We start from the raw sequence: 17262 nt of genomic DNA on the forward strand, positions 1-17262 counted from the left end.
AAGCGAGCATGATAACACCACCAAAAACAGCAAAAACACAGAAGACGTCCAAATAACAAAAGTGAACTGACCACCTCACTGCGTCGACCAGAGTTGCAGAAAAGTGGCCAGATGAAAAAAGTGTTTTTCACCAAAAACTGCCGGCACTTTAACAAACATTTCTGTTTACGTTTGGCTGCTTTTGTGAACTGTTATTTGTTTCTTGCGGTAAAGCTAATGTATTGCTGCTCGAGGTAATGATTTTTTAGCAAAAATTTACCTACTTTCGTACCCAGGGCCTATACTTGACGACTTAAGGACGCCTTTCATAAGGCACCCTCGTGAGAGGACAAGGGAAGTTTCTGAAACTCACCTTGTACTTTTTTCCTTATACTTATACAGTAATACCTCGTTAACTCGAAGTTGTATAAACTAAAGAAAACTTCGAGATAAGCGAAGCTGCGCAAATCACCGGGAAAAATCGAGCGCTTTTCAGCAAAATCGCTAATACTTACCAGCTCTTCAGCAGGAGTTTCTAATGTTTCCTCTCGTGAAAGTTTATAAGAGAAAAAAATTATCACACAAGAGATGTTAACCAGCTGGATTTTACAGCACTGCCATTTTATTTAGTGGAGAAAAACTGCCAAATGCTCGTCTGCTTTGCGGTCGTGCTTGGGCCTAGGAAGGCACACTCCAGCTTCTTCACACATCGCATCAGACGATCTTCCCCGCCGCTGCACTCCACCTAATTTTGAAGCAAACGCAGCAAGTTTCTTGTTTCTGCAGATGTCTGCACCTTTCGGGGTAGTTCGTTATTGGCGTCGTCTCCGCCGCCTTCTTCGTTAGTGGCTGTTTGAACGATTTCTGAGTTCGTCATTTCTCCAGTCACCCGCACATCCTGCTCGCACAGCTCATACTCAAGAAAAGTCACGTCACTTTCGGCGGCACCGTTACCAGTAAGCTTGATGACCTCCTGACAAAGTTCCTCACAGTCTGTGAAGTAGTCTGTCTCCGCTTCTGGCAAACTGTTGGCACGTGAAAACCCCGCGTGCACGAAGCAGTAGGCAACAACCTTTGCGCGAACTTGCTGCCAAGCGCTGCTGAGAAGATGCACTGCCCCCAGCATTTTCGTAACCTTTGCAGTTTTCATAAGACAACAAAATTCTGTGGAGCAGGCTTTTTCGGTAGATTTTTCGGGCAACTTCAATGACACCTTGGTCCATCCGCTGTAGCACTTTCATGTTCGCCGGCAGAAACTCGACTGTAACTGCCTCCAAGTTGTCTATTTTCCTGTGCCTGGGAAATTGTCAACAATGAACAAGACCTTCCTGTTTTTCTTGGCCATCTTGTTATTGATAGCGCTAACGTACTCTTCGAAAAGAATTGAAGTCATCCACGCTGCTATATTGGCGCGATATATAATGCCATTCGGCAGTCGAGCATTTCTGAAGCATCTAGGTTTGAAAGGAAGGCATGAAATTTGGAGGATCTGTTGGCAGTCCTCTTCAGAAAGTTCAATATCCTCAATTCTGCTTGCTTCTTTAATGAGGCCAATTGTCATCTGATAAGGAAGCAAGACTGCTTGAGAAGAGTAGTTCGTGATCAAAACCTTCGTTGCATTTTCCGATCCAGCTGTTACCATAGCTCCACTATGACTGAATAGCGGTCGTGCAAGAGCTTTGTCCCGGTGATGACCATTAAATGATATTCATCTTTCGACACGCGATGCCAGGCCACAGGAACTAACTTCCGCGATAAAGCTGGCAGTGGTTGCTCCCTAACCAGGTAGACCTTGCGTAGCCTTTGGGGGACCAATACCGCGAAGCTCTTCGAGTCCCAGTCGATGACGGCCGGCTCTTGAAGCCCTCAAGAAGTCATTGCCTAGCAGTAATCTTTCGTGAGGTAACTGGGGAACAACAACAAAGTCATGTTGCAATGTTTGGTCGTCCACTGTCACCACAGCACTGACTTGACCTAAATTTTGTAGCTGATGGCCGCTTTCCTTCCTCCATGGATAGGAGCGAGCGGCAACTAGAGGGTCGCGGAGGCAAGGTCGGCGTTCAACAATAAGAATGTATGGGCACCTCGCCGATGCCTGATCAGTGGTCGAAAGTGGTTTTCGAGGAAGTGGGCAGACCACTGACTACGTTCGCTGTAATCGATCAGTGGCACTCGGAGACGTTTGTTGTAAGTGCGATTTTGTGCCATTGAATCAATGTATATTTTCACGGTCACGCGGATATTGTTCGTTTTAAGCGAAAGTTCGTTTTAAGTGGGGCCGTTATATGTGGGCTCGACGGTACGTGCGCCTTGCTGCGCACATTCGAGCACAGATTTCCAACTGCGCCAAAGTTCACTAGTCTGCCTTTATACATGGCATCGGACAGTTTATAGCCCAAAACTATTTTTGGTCACAACAAACACAACTAGAGCTTTTTTCATGATGCCACTGCTAACCGAAGTATCAGCACTGCAGCGTGTATCTTGATTGTTGAAAGTTTAGCATGCTCTCTATACCCTCTCCTATTTGTTATGGAACTGCCATTAACGCGTATGAAAGCGATTTTTTTTTTTGTTTGGGAGTCACTCTGGGTACCGTACTGTAGTCACTGTGGCCAATGGACAACAGGTATCGGCACTGCGTGCTAGAAACGACCCATTCACGCAAAGTAGGATTCGGCTGTGAAGCGTTTTGTTTGATATTTCGAAAAAAAAAAAAAATAGGTGTCTCTCAATCGCGCTGCGCAACTTTCTTTGATATGCCTGTTGTAAAGGTAAGCTTAAAGATCCACTTAGTATTTCTCGCTCTTAAGCGATACGTTGGTGATTACTCTTCACTTGCAGTAAGCAGTAACCTGTAGCGTAAGGTTCAACCGAACATAACGCTGGATGCATTCTCGCTGGATGCAATTAAACCACCAGACAACTTTTCCTGCATGCCTTCATTTCATTGCCTTAGTGATCCCTTGTAGTAGCAGCGCAACTTTTGGGTATTGAAAATGGGGTATAATGCACTTTTCTGCATTGAGCTTGCTCTTTGAACTTTGTGTGAATGAAATGAAAATGTAGTATAAATGGTCAAAACTTGATCACTGTTCTGTGCAGGTCGCTGGAGTACACCATTTATGACCATGAACTGAAGGATACGAAAAAGAAGCTGGACGAAGTAAGTCAGGAAAGGAGATCAACCCTGGTGTTTATATTTGTTTACACTTGGTTCTTTGCAGCTGGAAACGCGGCGCGAGTCCAGCAGTTCAGTGGCCGAGAAATTGCGTGAGAACCTGCAGAATGCGGCCGAAAAGATAAAGGTATGTTTTTTATCAAGTGCTTCCATGGCTCAGTTTGTCTGTTTTAACAGCGGTTTTAGGGTTCTCTGCACACTGGAGGGGAGGAGAATGCAAGTTCTTACAAAACACAGATGAAAAATTCTGTGACAGGCTCTTCTCATTTTCACACAAGAACTTAGGCACTGAAGATAAAGTGACATTGAAGTGATTATCAAAAACATTCATTCATCATTGTTCTGGGGGCCCTTGTTTACTATAAAAGTCATAGACAGCCACAGAATTATGGCATGTCAATGGTTTAGAAACGACGGAATGTCTCACATAATTTTAAATTTTCATTGTCAAACTTTGAAGCTAATATTGAAACTGTAAGCATTTAGTGTGCTGGAAAAATGATGACCACTCTATTAAGTCAAGGAAGTGACCAAGTTTGAAGGAAAGTGCATTGTGGCAGTGTCTTGACATGAAAAGCGGCCAGTCATCCCACTTGCCTTACCTTCGCATAGGATGTTTTGTGCTTTCACCGGTTTCACGCTTTGTACAAGCAAACCACCATATCTGTAATTTCTTTTTGTGCATGGCATAGAAACTCGAGAGAAGGGGGGGAGTAGCCACTGCGGTACTTCTTGTGGATGGCGGGTGAAATAATTGTGCATCAATTTATACTTTTAGAAAGAGAAGCAATACATATCACATGCAAAGAGTAAGGTATACTTGCGTATTGCAAACTCGCTCCTCTTTCTAATTAAATCCTGCGTTGACGCTCGGTGCCTTCATTCATATTTCATGTGGTCGCAGGTAGTTCCGGTTGGACATAAAAAGCATGGGGTGTAGTCAGTTTCGATACTGGCTGCAAAATTTGATTATATCTCCAATTTTGTGTTGCCTTTGTCGTTTTGAAACAAGAGTATGCCATGAATTGTGAAGACCTACAAGTTTCTCATATTAACAAGTGCCATCAGATCAACAAGTTGAAAGTTACTTTTGTGTTCTGCTGTCAGCCCCCCCCCCCCCCCCCCCCCCTCGTTTTGCCATGCAACATGGCTGTAGTGGTATTCTATCGGGTACTGTCTTATGAGGGTGTTACGGGGTTTCCCTCATTGGTGTGCGCACATGCGCCCAATACATGACAAGTCATTTTTCAAGGAACTTTATTTTGTCAGCCAATAGTTCGTTGATTTGAGGAGGGGGGGTACACAATAGGACCTCTTGGTCATATAGTTGGGGGTGGAAGTGCTGAACCAATTGCGCCATGCTGCGCCAATATGACCTGCTGCGCCAAGTCGCGCCTGAACGGCAATTTGCACGTACAACGCCAAATTTAGTCCACAGTTTTATTATTGACCTAGCAACACGTGTGGACTACTCAAAGAATATCACCGCGTCCATATAAAAGTCCACGTCCATATTAAAAATCGTATTTCGGGTCACGCATAAATCTTGCACCACGTGAACACAATGCATGATTCTTGTTAAGGTGGCGTTTGTGTGCATACTGCATTATGCGACTCTATACACGTTCAACAGAAAAACTGTTAGGCAAGCTATTACGACGGCAATGCTGTTGCAAAAAACTAGCCGCATCATTGCCGAGCAACAGTCGAGAGCCTGCTGTGCTTGATGATTGCTCGGCAACGGTGTGGTGAGTATTTTTGTCATATAAACTCAAAAAAAAAAAAAGTGTCACCGGCGTAGTGTTGACTACAATAGCAACAATTTCCAATGTTGTAATGGTGGTGCCACACGCGCTCCTTTCTTTCTATTTTTTGTTACCGCACCATTGCGCGTGCAACGCTGACTTGGGCAAACTGCGTCCGAATGACTGGGGACTATCTAGATAATCTTAGAACCTTCCGATGAGACGACATTACAGTTTGTTCTAGAACTTGCGCGGCTTCTAGCGATAACGGTGGAATTTTCGATGGCACATGTATAAATGCCGCCGCACTTTGCTGCGTGGCAGATTATCAACGGCCGACGCTCTATGTTTGTTGCTATTAGTTTACAGCGTGTATTGTTTGCATAGGTCGGCAAAACTTGTGGAGCTTACTTAGCCTCACTCATGAAGTATATTTCGAGCTTAGGACTCACCCGGACTCAGAATCACGAAATGTTTCTTGAGCCAGACTCACTTGGACTCGCAGTCATGAAACGTTTCCTCCACCAGTCTCACTCGGACTGAAACTCAACAAAACACTACTCACCCAGACTCGCAGTTCGATCTTAGTCTGAGCGAGTCCGAGTGAGTTGACTCATGAGTCCGTTAGCCTAGAATCGACTTTTTCAATCATGGTGTGAATGCTTCTTAACACCAATATCTCAAGTAATCGGTGCTCTTTTAGGTGCCGTTTGACATTTTGTCTTTAAAAACGAGTTCTGAGTGCTTACAAACTAGTAAGGTCATTTTTTGGGAGCATAAGATATATTTATCAATACTTTACCTGGATGAGTTGGTGGGGGAAGTCGGGACACGCCCCCGCCACCCTTTTACGTACTTAATGCCTCTGATCAACAAATGTTGAAATTGCGCATGAACGACATGGCTTTGGAATACCGGTCAGTGGACGTGAGTATAAACATGAATCTAAATAAGGCTGATACTAGTAATGCTGAAGATGACTAGAGAGGACCTTAGTTCAGCAAAATAAAGTAGAACTCCCTCAGACTCGCTCATGAAATGCATATTGCGCTATGCTCTCACTCGAAACAACACTCACCAACATTTTCCTGAGCCGAACTCACTCAGACTTGCACTTACGAAAATTTTCTTCAACCAGACTCGCTTGGACTCAGACTCATGATAATATTTGTCACCCGGCCTCACTCAGACTCGCGGGTCGATCTGAGTCTGAGTGAGTCGTAGGGAGTCCACTCATAAGTGAGTTCGCCGACCTGTGATTGCTTGTAGAGGGTCGTTTCGTTTTTCGGGCACAGGTTAGCCCAAATAAAAAGTTCACTCATGAATACAGCGGCTGCAGCCTTCGTCAACTTCACGACCCGAACAATACAAAGACTGCCAACTAACTCTTTTGGATCAGACATCACGACACTCACAACTACAAAACGCTGGTGTAAGAGAATAAGTACATTCACTCCTGGAAGAAATGCTCTTATCGCATAATCATTGCCCGTTCTGCCCCAAAGCTATTAAGAAACCGCATTATGTCTGCTCCCAAAGCTGCTCCAAAAGACTGAAGCGCGCTTCCACCCCTGTATAGCAGTTTTTTTTTTGTAGTTCTTCCTCTCTAGTGCCTTGCATAAGGCCTGATGACGTACACACGTCATCACTTTACCAACAGTTCGTTCTGCACTCGGTTTATTCATTGAAGTAACCATGGTTTTTCCCTGTTGGTCTGGCCCTGCAAGGTACACACACAATCACTTCTCTAACAGTTTGGTTTTGCACCAGATTAATTTTCTGTAGTAACCATAATTTTTCTTCTGGTGTGCCTCACATCTGGCCTTGTGATGTACACACACACAATAATTTTTCTCGAGTGGTATTTCACCAGATTTATTCAGTAAAGTAACAGTGGTTTTTTATCTGGTATGCCTTGCGTCTGGCCTTGCAGTGTATACACGCGATCACTTTTTCACAGGTGATATTGCACCAGATTCATTCAGTGGAGTATGTGGTTTTTCATCTCTTATGCCTTGCATCTAGTCTTGCAATGTGCACACACGATCACTTCTCTAACAGTTGTTTCTGCACTCGATTTATTCACTGAATTAACTGTGGTTTTTCTTTGTTGTGCCTATATCTGGCCGCATGAATAGCCGCAGAAATCACCCTTTCGAAACACTCTGTCGTGCGTGTATGCTACGTCACGTTGAAAACATGATTGATTCTGCTCCGTAAATTTATATTTTTTCTCTTTGTTCGGGGCCCCAAGAGAATGGTGAAACGGTAACTTTTTGGAGCCCTAGCTGTTATTCGGCACGAGGCCCACCACTGGAGCAGTGGGCGCTGCAATCGCGGTTACCTGCAGGGTTGCATCACGTCATCTTGCCTCATTCTAGCGAAGGAAAGCTGGCTGGTCGATGCGTTGTTTTTAACTGTGACTTTGCGGTGTATTCACTTTTGAACAATGTTGTTTTGCTTTCACTTCATGTGTGTGGACTTCTACAGACAACACAATCCGGAAAGTTGCAATAAAAGCTAAAAGTGCCACAGTGCGCTTTGTATGCGACGCCATTGTCACGGCCGCTGGCAGTGCCACTGTCACCTCTCTTTTTCTATGTCGTCGTGGTTGTTAATTCAAGCCTATGGGGTTAAAATAAGCATCGACCACGATTGTTCACATAAAAGCAGAACGTTTCAGGTACTGCACGGGAGCCTTGTTCACACACACAAACACACACAAAAGAAAACAAAACGAAAATGAGTGTGTATACAAAACGATTATGTATATTTTAAAATGCGACGTACATGCGTACATCTGGGGGAAGTTGCCGTTGTATCAATTGTCAGAGAGTCAAGATAAAGCTTCGGAGTCCAGTTCTTTCCCATAATTTTTGTTAATTTACCCTTATTTCGGTCGATTTTGTGGCCAGTTGCTGCGCATGTTCGGCCACTGCATTCAACGAAACCTTCTTTTTTACATTATACATGTGCCGTTCTAGTCTGCTAAACCTACTTCTCTTGCCAAGGTAACTTCTACTGCAGTCTGCACCAACCCCCGCTCTCCTCCCCGGGTGTCTGTTTCCATGTGTGCCTAAACACATGAGTTTCTGTTTGAGTTTCCGTAGCCAGGAGTGGCGCATCAAGCCCGTGCCCCACCCAAAATTTTTTCCATGGCATATAGCGCACAAAATAACATTCGTCCACATATCTCTGCCCGGCTACCCTAATTTTAATCGAAGTAGTGCCCCTCCGGAAGAAGTTTCTGTTTACGCCCCTGCCATTCGTGACTTCAGCTCACATTTTTCCTTGTTTATACATCTGTAGAATGGGCCCACAGCCACTGTCACTTATTCTCAGTGTGGTTTTGATCTACAGGCGAAAATGCGGCCAGCTTTGAAAACTTATTCATCTTCTAATAGCTGCCATGAATTGTTGTACAGCTTACGAATGAAGCTGTAAAAAAAACTAGATACTGTCATTTTTACTGAAACATGAAATTGCCGTTTAGATCATGGTACACAAGACGTACCTCGCAGCAGGCTCATTCAAGGGCGCCAAATAATACGTCTGGTGCACAGTGCATTCGCTATGGTAATCGAGCCCAGTAGGGATCGCATTTATTCATGACTTACCGGTTTCTACAAGCTCTGGAACTGAGCCAATCATTCATAATTTTCACCCATATGTGGCTCAATGGTGGCCGAATATGTGCACCATGGGACAACCGCACAAAATTTTTGCATTAAATATTAGGATCGTGCTGCAGAGAAACTTTTCCCTCGTGTGAAATTTTACCTAGTTACAAATTAGAATGAGGCACGCGCGTTCGACTCTCACGTTTGCCCACAATCATAACAGAAAGGTTGCGGCTGTGTGCAGCTGTAAGAGTGCTGTGTTGCTTCTCACAAAATGAGAATCTGCTTGCGCTGTACTTCGTAAAGATATGTGTGCTAAACCAAACGGGATATTTGCGCATGCTTGTCGTGTCAATCGAGGCCAGTCTTTAGATGCAAACCTACAATGAATGAAGTAGCGTGGTTTCGTGCGTTTCTTTCAGCAAAAATATGCCTCTTAGCCGCAAGCACCCGTTATTGCCCATTTGATGCGTCAAGTCAACACGAAATGAGTCGTTACCTTTTACAAAAGCAGCGCGCTCGGTCCCCGTGGTTTTCTTATAGGTGGCCATAGCAGACCATGCCGGCAGTCGGGCATTATGAGCAGTGTAAAACTTTTCCGAAGCAGTTATTTAGCACTTTGCACAGTCAATGAAGCTGCAGCTGTATTTTTGCGATTTCGTTCAGTGAAGTACAACAACAATAATAATAGTAAAAAAAAGGAGACGCAAAAGCGGCTGGGGGCTGTGCGCAAAGAGTGCTGACCCTCAACTGAATTTATTGAAGTTGCTATGACTGTTTTTATAAGCTTTAAAAAATGTGTCCTAAGTAGAAATAGGAATACTTGATCATGCACACATTCATCACGAGAATAGGTTTACTGAATACCAATCTGGTGTTGTGTATGTGATACCGTTCATAAGTGGAAAGATATATACATAGGCTGCATATGACGTCATTTCCAGCTGTCAATGTGAGCAACCACCATGTTTGTCAACATTGAGTCATGCAGCGCTTGTGCAGGAGCTTGTCAGCGTCATTCATGCGATGGTGAAAGAAATCGTGCACGCGCTTTGCTTGTCATACTTCGAAGAGGTTGTGGGACCGGCTTGTGTACGTTACCGAGTGAAAATTGCAATGTGCGGTTGTATTGACCTGTACGAACTGCGCATCGGCAAGGATGCTTCGATGAACGTCGATATGCTGTCTTATGTGACGCACGGCGATATTGGGAACTATTTGGTGCTTTTGACACGTCATGTCACGCTTCTGAAATGAAGGTCCACAAATCGCTGGACCCCCACAAGTACTTCACCAACGGATGGGTGAAAGGCATAGCAGCAAAGCAGCTTCCATCACAGCGTGTTGTCATTCTAAGTGAGGATAGTTACAGCGCTCTTTCCCATTATGGTAGTAGTAAAACTTTGTCTTTCTCAAGACGTGTGGGATCCAACAGGATTTTTTCGGGAGTGGTGCAAGCTCGTGTTGCTTCGTGGTAAGGTAAATCTGGCTGTTTGGGAGGCGCTAATGCCCCATTTACACACTCCTGCCTACGCCCATGTTCAGACGTCACCATGTTGTGCTCATTTCAGTAGGGTAGGAATGCTTCGTTTGTTTTCCTCTTGTCAGGAACAGTTTCATGCGATCTCCTGCTGATGGTTAATCATGCGCTGGTTCTGCGTATATGGCAGGCAGTTCTGATGTTCCCTACTTCGTGGATGGCGTGCCCACTGCGACTGCATCCAGCGTGTTCGTATGTTGCTTTTTAGAGCGGTGGAAATAGGCTGATGCTGAAGCAGTAGTCGGGTCATAATGATTGTAGCCCAGCAGTAGGCTCAGTGCCCAGTAGAAGTTCGCGTCGTTGATTAAATTCGTGGGTTGACCTGTAAAGACACGTTCACAATGTGGCATTGTTAACCTCATTTATTAACACGAGATACAGCTATTCAAGGAGAAAAGGTCGTCTGTACTTCGCTGTGAATCTAGGTGGCATTTTGGAGAAAGTGATGCGATCACGCAAGTAAATTTGGCAAACCTGGACATAACTCGAAAATACCCCTGTTTGTGATGAAGTGGTGACTGCATGGATGTATTTCTTTCTTCAGGTTTCCTCGAATAATGCGTGCCAGCGAAGCGATACAGCGCTTTTCGGACAACATCCTTGTTCGCGCGCGCTGATTTATAATAACCATGGGCAAACTGAACATTCTAACGCGTCCGTGCCTTTGAAAGCAGAAGTTCCACTTCTTGTTCTGCATTCATAATAATTGTTAGGGTGTAACGGCCCAAAACCACCATATGATTATGAGACGTCGTAGTGGAGGGCTCCGGAAATTTCGACCACCTGGTACTCTTTGGCCCATGTACCTAAATCTAAGTACATGGGCCTCGAGCAATTCCGCCTCCACTGAAAATGAGGCCGCAATGGCCGGGATTTGATCCCGCAACCTGCAGGTCAGCAGCTGAGTGCCTTACCCACTAGACCACCGTGGCAGGTATTATTCTGCACCCAAAAATGGCACAAATAGTCATGGTGAAACCAGTAGCGCGATCGAAGACCAGATCTTGCCGGTGCAAAGCTCCTAACTATGCTTCCAGGCATCTGCATATGTTGGCAAACATGGTGGTTCTTGGTCCTTTAGTTCCCGAATGTGACGTATGTGCAACCCATGTGTACATAGGAGAAGCAGGGCAATGCTTCAATGACTGAGCAAGACAGCGTGCTTACAATGTTGGGAATGGCTATGGCAGCCACTTGGCTGTACACTGCAAAGAATGTAAGGGCAGTCCTCTGTTCCATAAACTTGATTTTTGGAAAAATAAGAACGAAGAACGAATATAGAAGCATTTTGTTGTGATCAAGAAGGCCACGGATCAGTACACCATCATTTCTTTCAGAGAGAGAGAGAGTGTTATTTTCTGAGTATTTTTCATGGTTACACATGTTGTACATGAGCACCGTTTTTCGCACGTGTGTTCAGACTGCAGTGGCTGCAAACCACCACTCAAGGGGCTGGCGGCACATAGGCGCTGCACATTTGCCTAGTGGCTGCCTTGACACATTTATTCAAGCGTATATGTTTGAAAGCACCTCAGATACCAGGTTATCTGAATCGAAAAACTCTTTGGTTATGTTTGGCCAATCGAAGGCCACCAAGTAACGCACAATCGATGGGTAGCTTCAACTCCTCGAGGTAATTGTAGCGACCTAGCGATGACCATAAAGGCCTTGAAGGTACCTGAAGTGTGTACAGTAACAAGCCTGCCGATCAGCAGTACAGTCTTGGAGCTCCTTTTGAGAACTATGAGGTTACGGACAACTTTCACTCCGACACCTGCCCACCTGCAGGTTTCTACGTGTACAGGAAGGTCGCACGGGGAAGATCGAGCACTTGACCGGCGACCTGTGAAAACGAAGTTCGTTTGGACTGTTCTGGCAACAATGGGACTCAGAGGAACTTCATCTATGAGTGCTCTTTTCTTGAACATCCTTCAGCGATGTGGTGCCCTGACGTCATCGGAACTTCCTACTAAGAAAAAGGACAAGCATACCTTTCCGGGAGACTTCAGGATTTTGACCATTTTTTACGTTTGTACAGTATCTCCTGGAAATTGAAATTTCTGTGCGTGATCTAGCCGCATTGACAAAAATATAGGCCAATCCAATCGAGAGTTTTTTTGAACTCATCACATTTCGCGAACCAATCGCAGTGATGTGAAACCGACAGATACAAATTTGCAAAATTTTCCAGCCACATTCTACTGTGTCCATTGGGCCAAAATTTGTATGCTCCAAACACTTTACATCATAGTGGCGGGTGATATCAACTTCAGTACTGAAACCGCCAAATGAAGCACGAGAGCAGCGCGCTCAAAGCTTCGGGAGTACTACGCGTGCGGCCAGCGCATGCACCGTCATGTACGCGTGTGGTTGTCGTTTGCCACAGCCGCTGCGAACTAAACCGCTCGATGAATTGTAAATCGATTAATCAATAATTGATATAGCTTTTAATCAATTAATTGCTTTTGCTGTGATGTTTCAATCAAATAATTTTTTAAACGACATTTCTATGGATGCTTTAAAAAGGGTATCCCATTGCTTGCGAAGCATTGTTTGTATAAGAATGGGAGCTTGAACAAATTGGTATGCGCTTATCTTGGTTGACACAGCACGCACGAGAAAAGCATGAATAATAAGAAACATACTTAATATTTCCATTTCATTTCCTTATATTAAGTCGCCTAAATGTTGTAGGCCCATGTGCTCAGATTTGGGTGCACGTTAAAGAACCCCAGGTGGTTGAAATTTCCGGAGCCCTCCACTACGGCGTCTCTCATAATCATATAGTGGTTTTGGGACGTTAAACCCCACATATCAATCAATCAATAATAAGTCGCCTAACATTCTTCAGATAGTATTTTAAAATTTCCACTTTGCATTCTTGGCGAATCCCCCAGAGTCTGTTTGTGGTGTATATTGAAGGAAAAACGAACAAATAAATAAATTTTGGCCTCCTGGCCTGCCTGCTCAAGTGCACCTGTAAGTGCCTGTCATGTGTTTCTTATTTTTCTTCTTCTCCTGTGCGCTATACCAACCAAGATGAACGCATTGTTTTTTTTCGATTTCGAAGTCTTTTTGTCAGACATGCTAGAGATCGCATGTGCACATTAGCGCCTCCGTGAAAATTTGTACTTTTTCCCAGTGGGTACAGGTGAAGCGTCGTCTGTGGGCGAGGTCACGATGAAGGATCTGTGGCCATTATTCATGAATGATTCGGCAGCAGCTCATTAATTCTTGGAATTCTGCCTACTCCAGTGCACCGAAATCTGAGCCATTTTCGGCGGCCACATTGGTTGAAATTATAATTATTATTATTATTATTATTAGATTTGCATACACAGATACACAAGAATAGAGAGAAAGAAAAGGGAGAGAAGACGCACTGGAAACATTCAGCTGGCTGAGAGTTAGGAAATCCCGCAAAAGGCAAAGCAGAGACGAAGTGGAAGAGGCGTTTGCACTGCATGTACCGAGTGCTTGAATTCGGGCGCGTCTTATACGCTGGAGCTCCTGCTTGCAAGCTTCATCCTCTTGTAGTCCTCGAGAGACAAGCTTTGAAATTATGCTTAGGTCTTTGCAATTTGTGGCGACTGCAGTTTCGTATATGGAAGCCAGGCTCTTTTAACTTGCTATGTACATTCGATTTCAATTATTAGTAGTGCGCCATTTCTAAGGCTGTGTGAATCCACCGTTAGGCATTCATAAACAGTCTTTATAGCCCATCCTGACTTGTTTTTCGGAGTATTATAGTCAAGATTTCATATGCCTAAAATTTTCATTAGGTATTTGTTGACAAAATGAGCGTTAAAAAATTACCTGCATATAATTAGTAAAAGCAACAAACATTTTTCTAAACAATGCAAAACTAATGTCGCTCTGCTTATTAAATGCAACAATAATGATTACCTGACACATATGCTAATATTAACACAGTCAAAGCGATGGATGCTTCACAAAGTGAACAAAAATGTGGAATTGGGACATTCTCGCTTATTCTAGATTGGTCATTTTCTCTTCAGCGTCCGAATTATGTGCCCATATTTATAGCAGACTCTTTAGGAATCATTTTAGTTCTGTGTATTACTGGAATCGTAACGGCATAGGAATGCCAAAAATCAGCATCTCTATGTCGACAGTCGTAGATAGAGCTATTTTTGTGCCATTTGGGACCACGAGAACCGAGTACCGGCTACTGCACGTGTGATAAAAGCACGGGGGACGGCACACCGAGCGTACAAAGGTAGATGGAGGGTCAGACAGAATCGGGGGGGGGGGGGGGGTCAAAAAGTAGTAAGGGATGACAGTTGAAGAGAAGATAAAATGGTGAGTAGTTGGCAATTTCATAACGCCATCAGTCGTTGGCAAAGAGTGACGATCGGTAGGGCGATGTCCCAATCGGTGTGCATATTCGTCGCAAACGTACTTGGAAAGCTTGTCCGTCAGTGTGTGGTTGAGGCATTTCAGTAAGTCTTATAGTGCGAGAATGGTAAGAAGCTCCGAAGTTGTGTTGAGTAGCACAAGATTGAAGTAGGTCGTCAACTACACGAGAGGGAAGCAGCGACCATGGTCCTTGATCAAGTGAGAAGGAGCGCCATGCTGATGGATGATGTCGTGGAGAATGATATCTGCAACGTCCGTTGCTGCAGAGGAGTGTAGCAGGCTAGGCAGTGCTAATTCAAATCGGCCTATTTCTTCTAATAAGTTTTATTCCTCTCATTCATCAGTTACTAATAATCTGTTATTTGCTAAGGAGTAAAATATAACAGCAACAGGAATCAGTCAGGAAATAAACAACGCTTATTGGAATGCAAAACTTTTTTAGACAACTGTGTATTGCCATTAAAAAAAAAAAAAAAAAACTGGGGGCTTAATAATTCTACAGTAGACTCGCGGTAACTCAAACTCTGATATTTCATACTTTTGGTTAATTCAAACAAAATTCAATTTTTTGGTTGGCCCCTGTTTTTTTGATGTTCTTAAAAAACCTTTTAATTCAAACTTTATCATTCAGTCAATTCATACTTTTTGCATTTCTGTACCAGAAAATATCTGCTGCTTTCCCACTACTATTTAAAAATTTGTGTGTTTGTATTCCTAACTGTTCAAAAATGGAAAATAAGCACCTCAGGCCATTGAGGATAAAAGCTTCATTAGTAAACAAATGTTTAGAATCAAGCACACATATAGTAAACGGTGATGCTTCTGAAATGTTATAGAGAACTACCTATAGCAATGAAGCAGTTGGCAATTCACGATTTCTTTAAAAGTTCTGATCAGCAGTAAATGGCCAATAAAGTTGTGGACCATACACTTTTGCTTTTTGTTCATTGTGTGCAGTTAGAGTTTAAAAATGCTTAAAAATTTTTCAAGTGTGATAAAGAATCAATCTTTAATCATAATGTGTGGTGTCGCCTCACCCAGAGTCATATCTGAGAACTTCTGATAATTCAAACAAAATTCAGAGGTCCTTACGAGTTTGAATTAATGATAGTCGACTGTGGTGTTTATTTATTTTACCCTCAGAGTACAGAGTACATTTCAGAGGGGAACAGGCAATGTACAACATAAAACATAAGCATCTAATACAAAGCACAAACCATACAAAAGAATGAGGCACAAAATGAATACAACACCATAAAACACAATAAAAAGTAAAGAATGAACAGTATCTTTATTTTTATAAATGGTGAAGGCAATGAGCAATATAAAGTAATTGTTGAGTAAAACATAAGAGACAGTAATTAGGTAATTATTGCTTTAAGGATATGCTTGAAATTAGTGGAGTCAGTGATGGTTGGTACAGATGCAGGCAGGGAATTCCAATCATTAGAAGTCCTTGGGAGATATGATTGGGCATATGTTACTGTGTGGCAATGGGGACTGTTACCTTTTGTCCGCAATTGCGACGACGAGAAATGAAGGGAGCAGGTTCAATTAATCGGGAACGAAGGATCTGATTGTGATAAAAAAAAATTTATGAAACAGGCAAATGCGACTGTACTTTCGAATTGCAGCTTGGGGGATCAGGCTTAGAGATGCCTTTATTCGGGTGATACTATCTGAACAGTGGTAATTAGCCGAAATGAAAGGAGCTGCACGGTTCTGAACGGATTCTAACATGCAAGATTACGTTAATTTATCACAGTCCCATACAGATGAAGCGTATTCTATTTGAGGTCGGATGTATGTGGTGTAAAGTAGTAGTTTTAGTTACGATGGAGCAAGAAAAAAGTTCCTTCGTGTATGTAAGCCAGTGTTTTACTAGCCTTGGATGTTATATGTTCCGTATGCAAGTTCCAGGACAGAGTGATAGTTATGTGGACGTCCAGGTACTTGAGACTTTCAAGTGGGAGACCATGCAGAAAGTAAGTTTAAGTTGGACAAGTTGCATTGGACTGAGAAATCCTCATGGCCTTGCATGTTTTTAATGTTTAGTTCCACTTTCCAAATATGACAAAAATGAAGTATGTTATTGAGGTCAGCTTGCAGAGAATGAATGTAGTTGTCATTAGATATATGATGATAAATGACACATCAACCAGAAAATAAGCAAATTCTGGAAGTAACAGTAGTAGGCAAGTCATTTGTATAGATTAGGAATAGCAGAGGGCCAAGTGTTCATCCTGGGGGAAACTCCTGAACCAACTGGTGCAGTGTTAGAATTAACATCGTTAGTGCTAACAAATTGAACATGAGAAGAAAAAAATGCACGAATCCAGTCAAAAACTGCCGCATCAATTTTTAGTACATCTAGTTTATATAAAAGCAGTGAATCGTTAACTTTATGAAACGCTCATGCAGTGAGTTAAAGAAGTAGACTGCAAAAACAAGTGCAAATCGTTAGTAAAAGAAATTAGTTGAGTGTTACAAGAAAAATATTTGCAAAAGGCATGCTGAGTTCAAGAGAAGTTATCTTCTAGAAAATTAACAAGATAGGAAAATATATGTTCCATTATTTTACATGGTATACATGTGAGAGATGTGGTATGATAGATCGATTATGTTTATTGCCGCATTTATGTACTGGAATAATGGCAGCAGTTCTCCAGTCCTCGGTTAGTACACCGTCATGATAAGATTGGGAGAATATACATTGCAGGATGATAGAAATGTATTTTTTGGTGTTCTCTAGAAATTTGCTATACATTTCATCAATACCATGAGAAAATGTTAGTTTCAAGTTATTGATAATCGTGA

The 17262-nt window shown here is 43.0% G+C and overlaps 1 protein-coding gene across 2 annotated transcripts in view; it reads left to right on the forward strand.

The window, feature by feature from the left end:
• The window catches only part of SMC3 (structural maintenance of chromosomes 3), a 310016-nt gene that overhangs the window by 13868 nt on the left and 278886 nt on the right, over positions 1–17262 (forward strand). For both annotated transcript variants that reach the window (XM_037426550.2, XM_037426551.2), the window contains exons 8-9: positions 3085–3145; positions 3207–3287. In XM_037426550.2, the coding sequence (XP_037282447.1) occupies positions 3085–3145; positions 3207–3287 (142 nt within the window). The remainder of the gene's footprint in view (positions 1–3084; positions 3146–3206; positions 3288–17262) is intronic.

This window comes from Rhipicephalus microplus, chromosome X (genome assembly GCF_043290135.1).
Source record: "Rhipicephalus microplus isolate Deutch F79 chromosome X, USDA_Rmic, whole genome shotgun sequence".
NCBI lineage: Eukaryota > Metazoa > Arthropoda > Arachnida > Ixodida > Ixodidae > Rhipicephalus > Rhipicephalus microplus.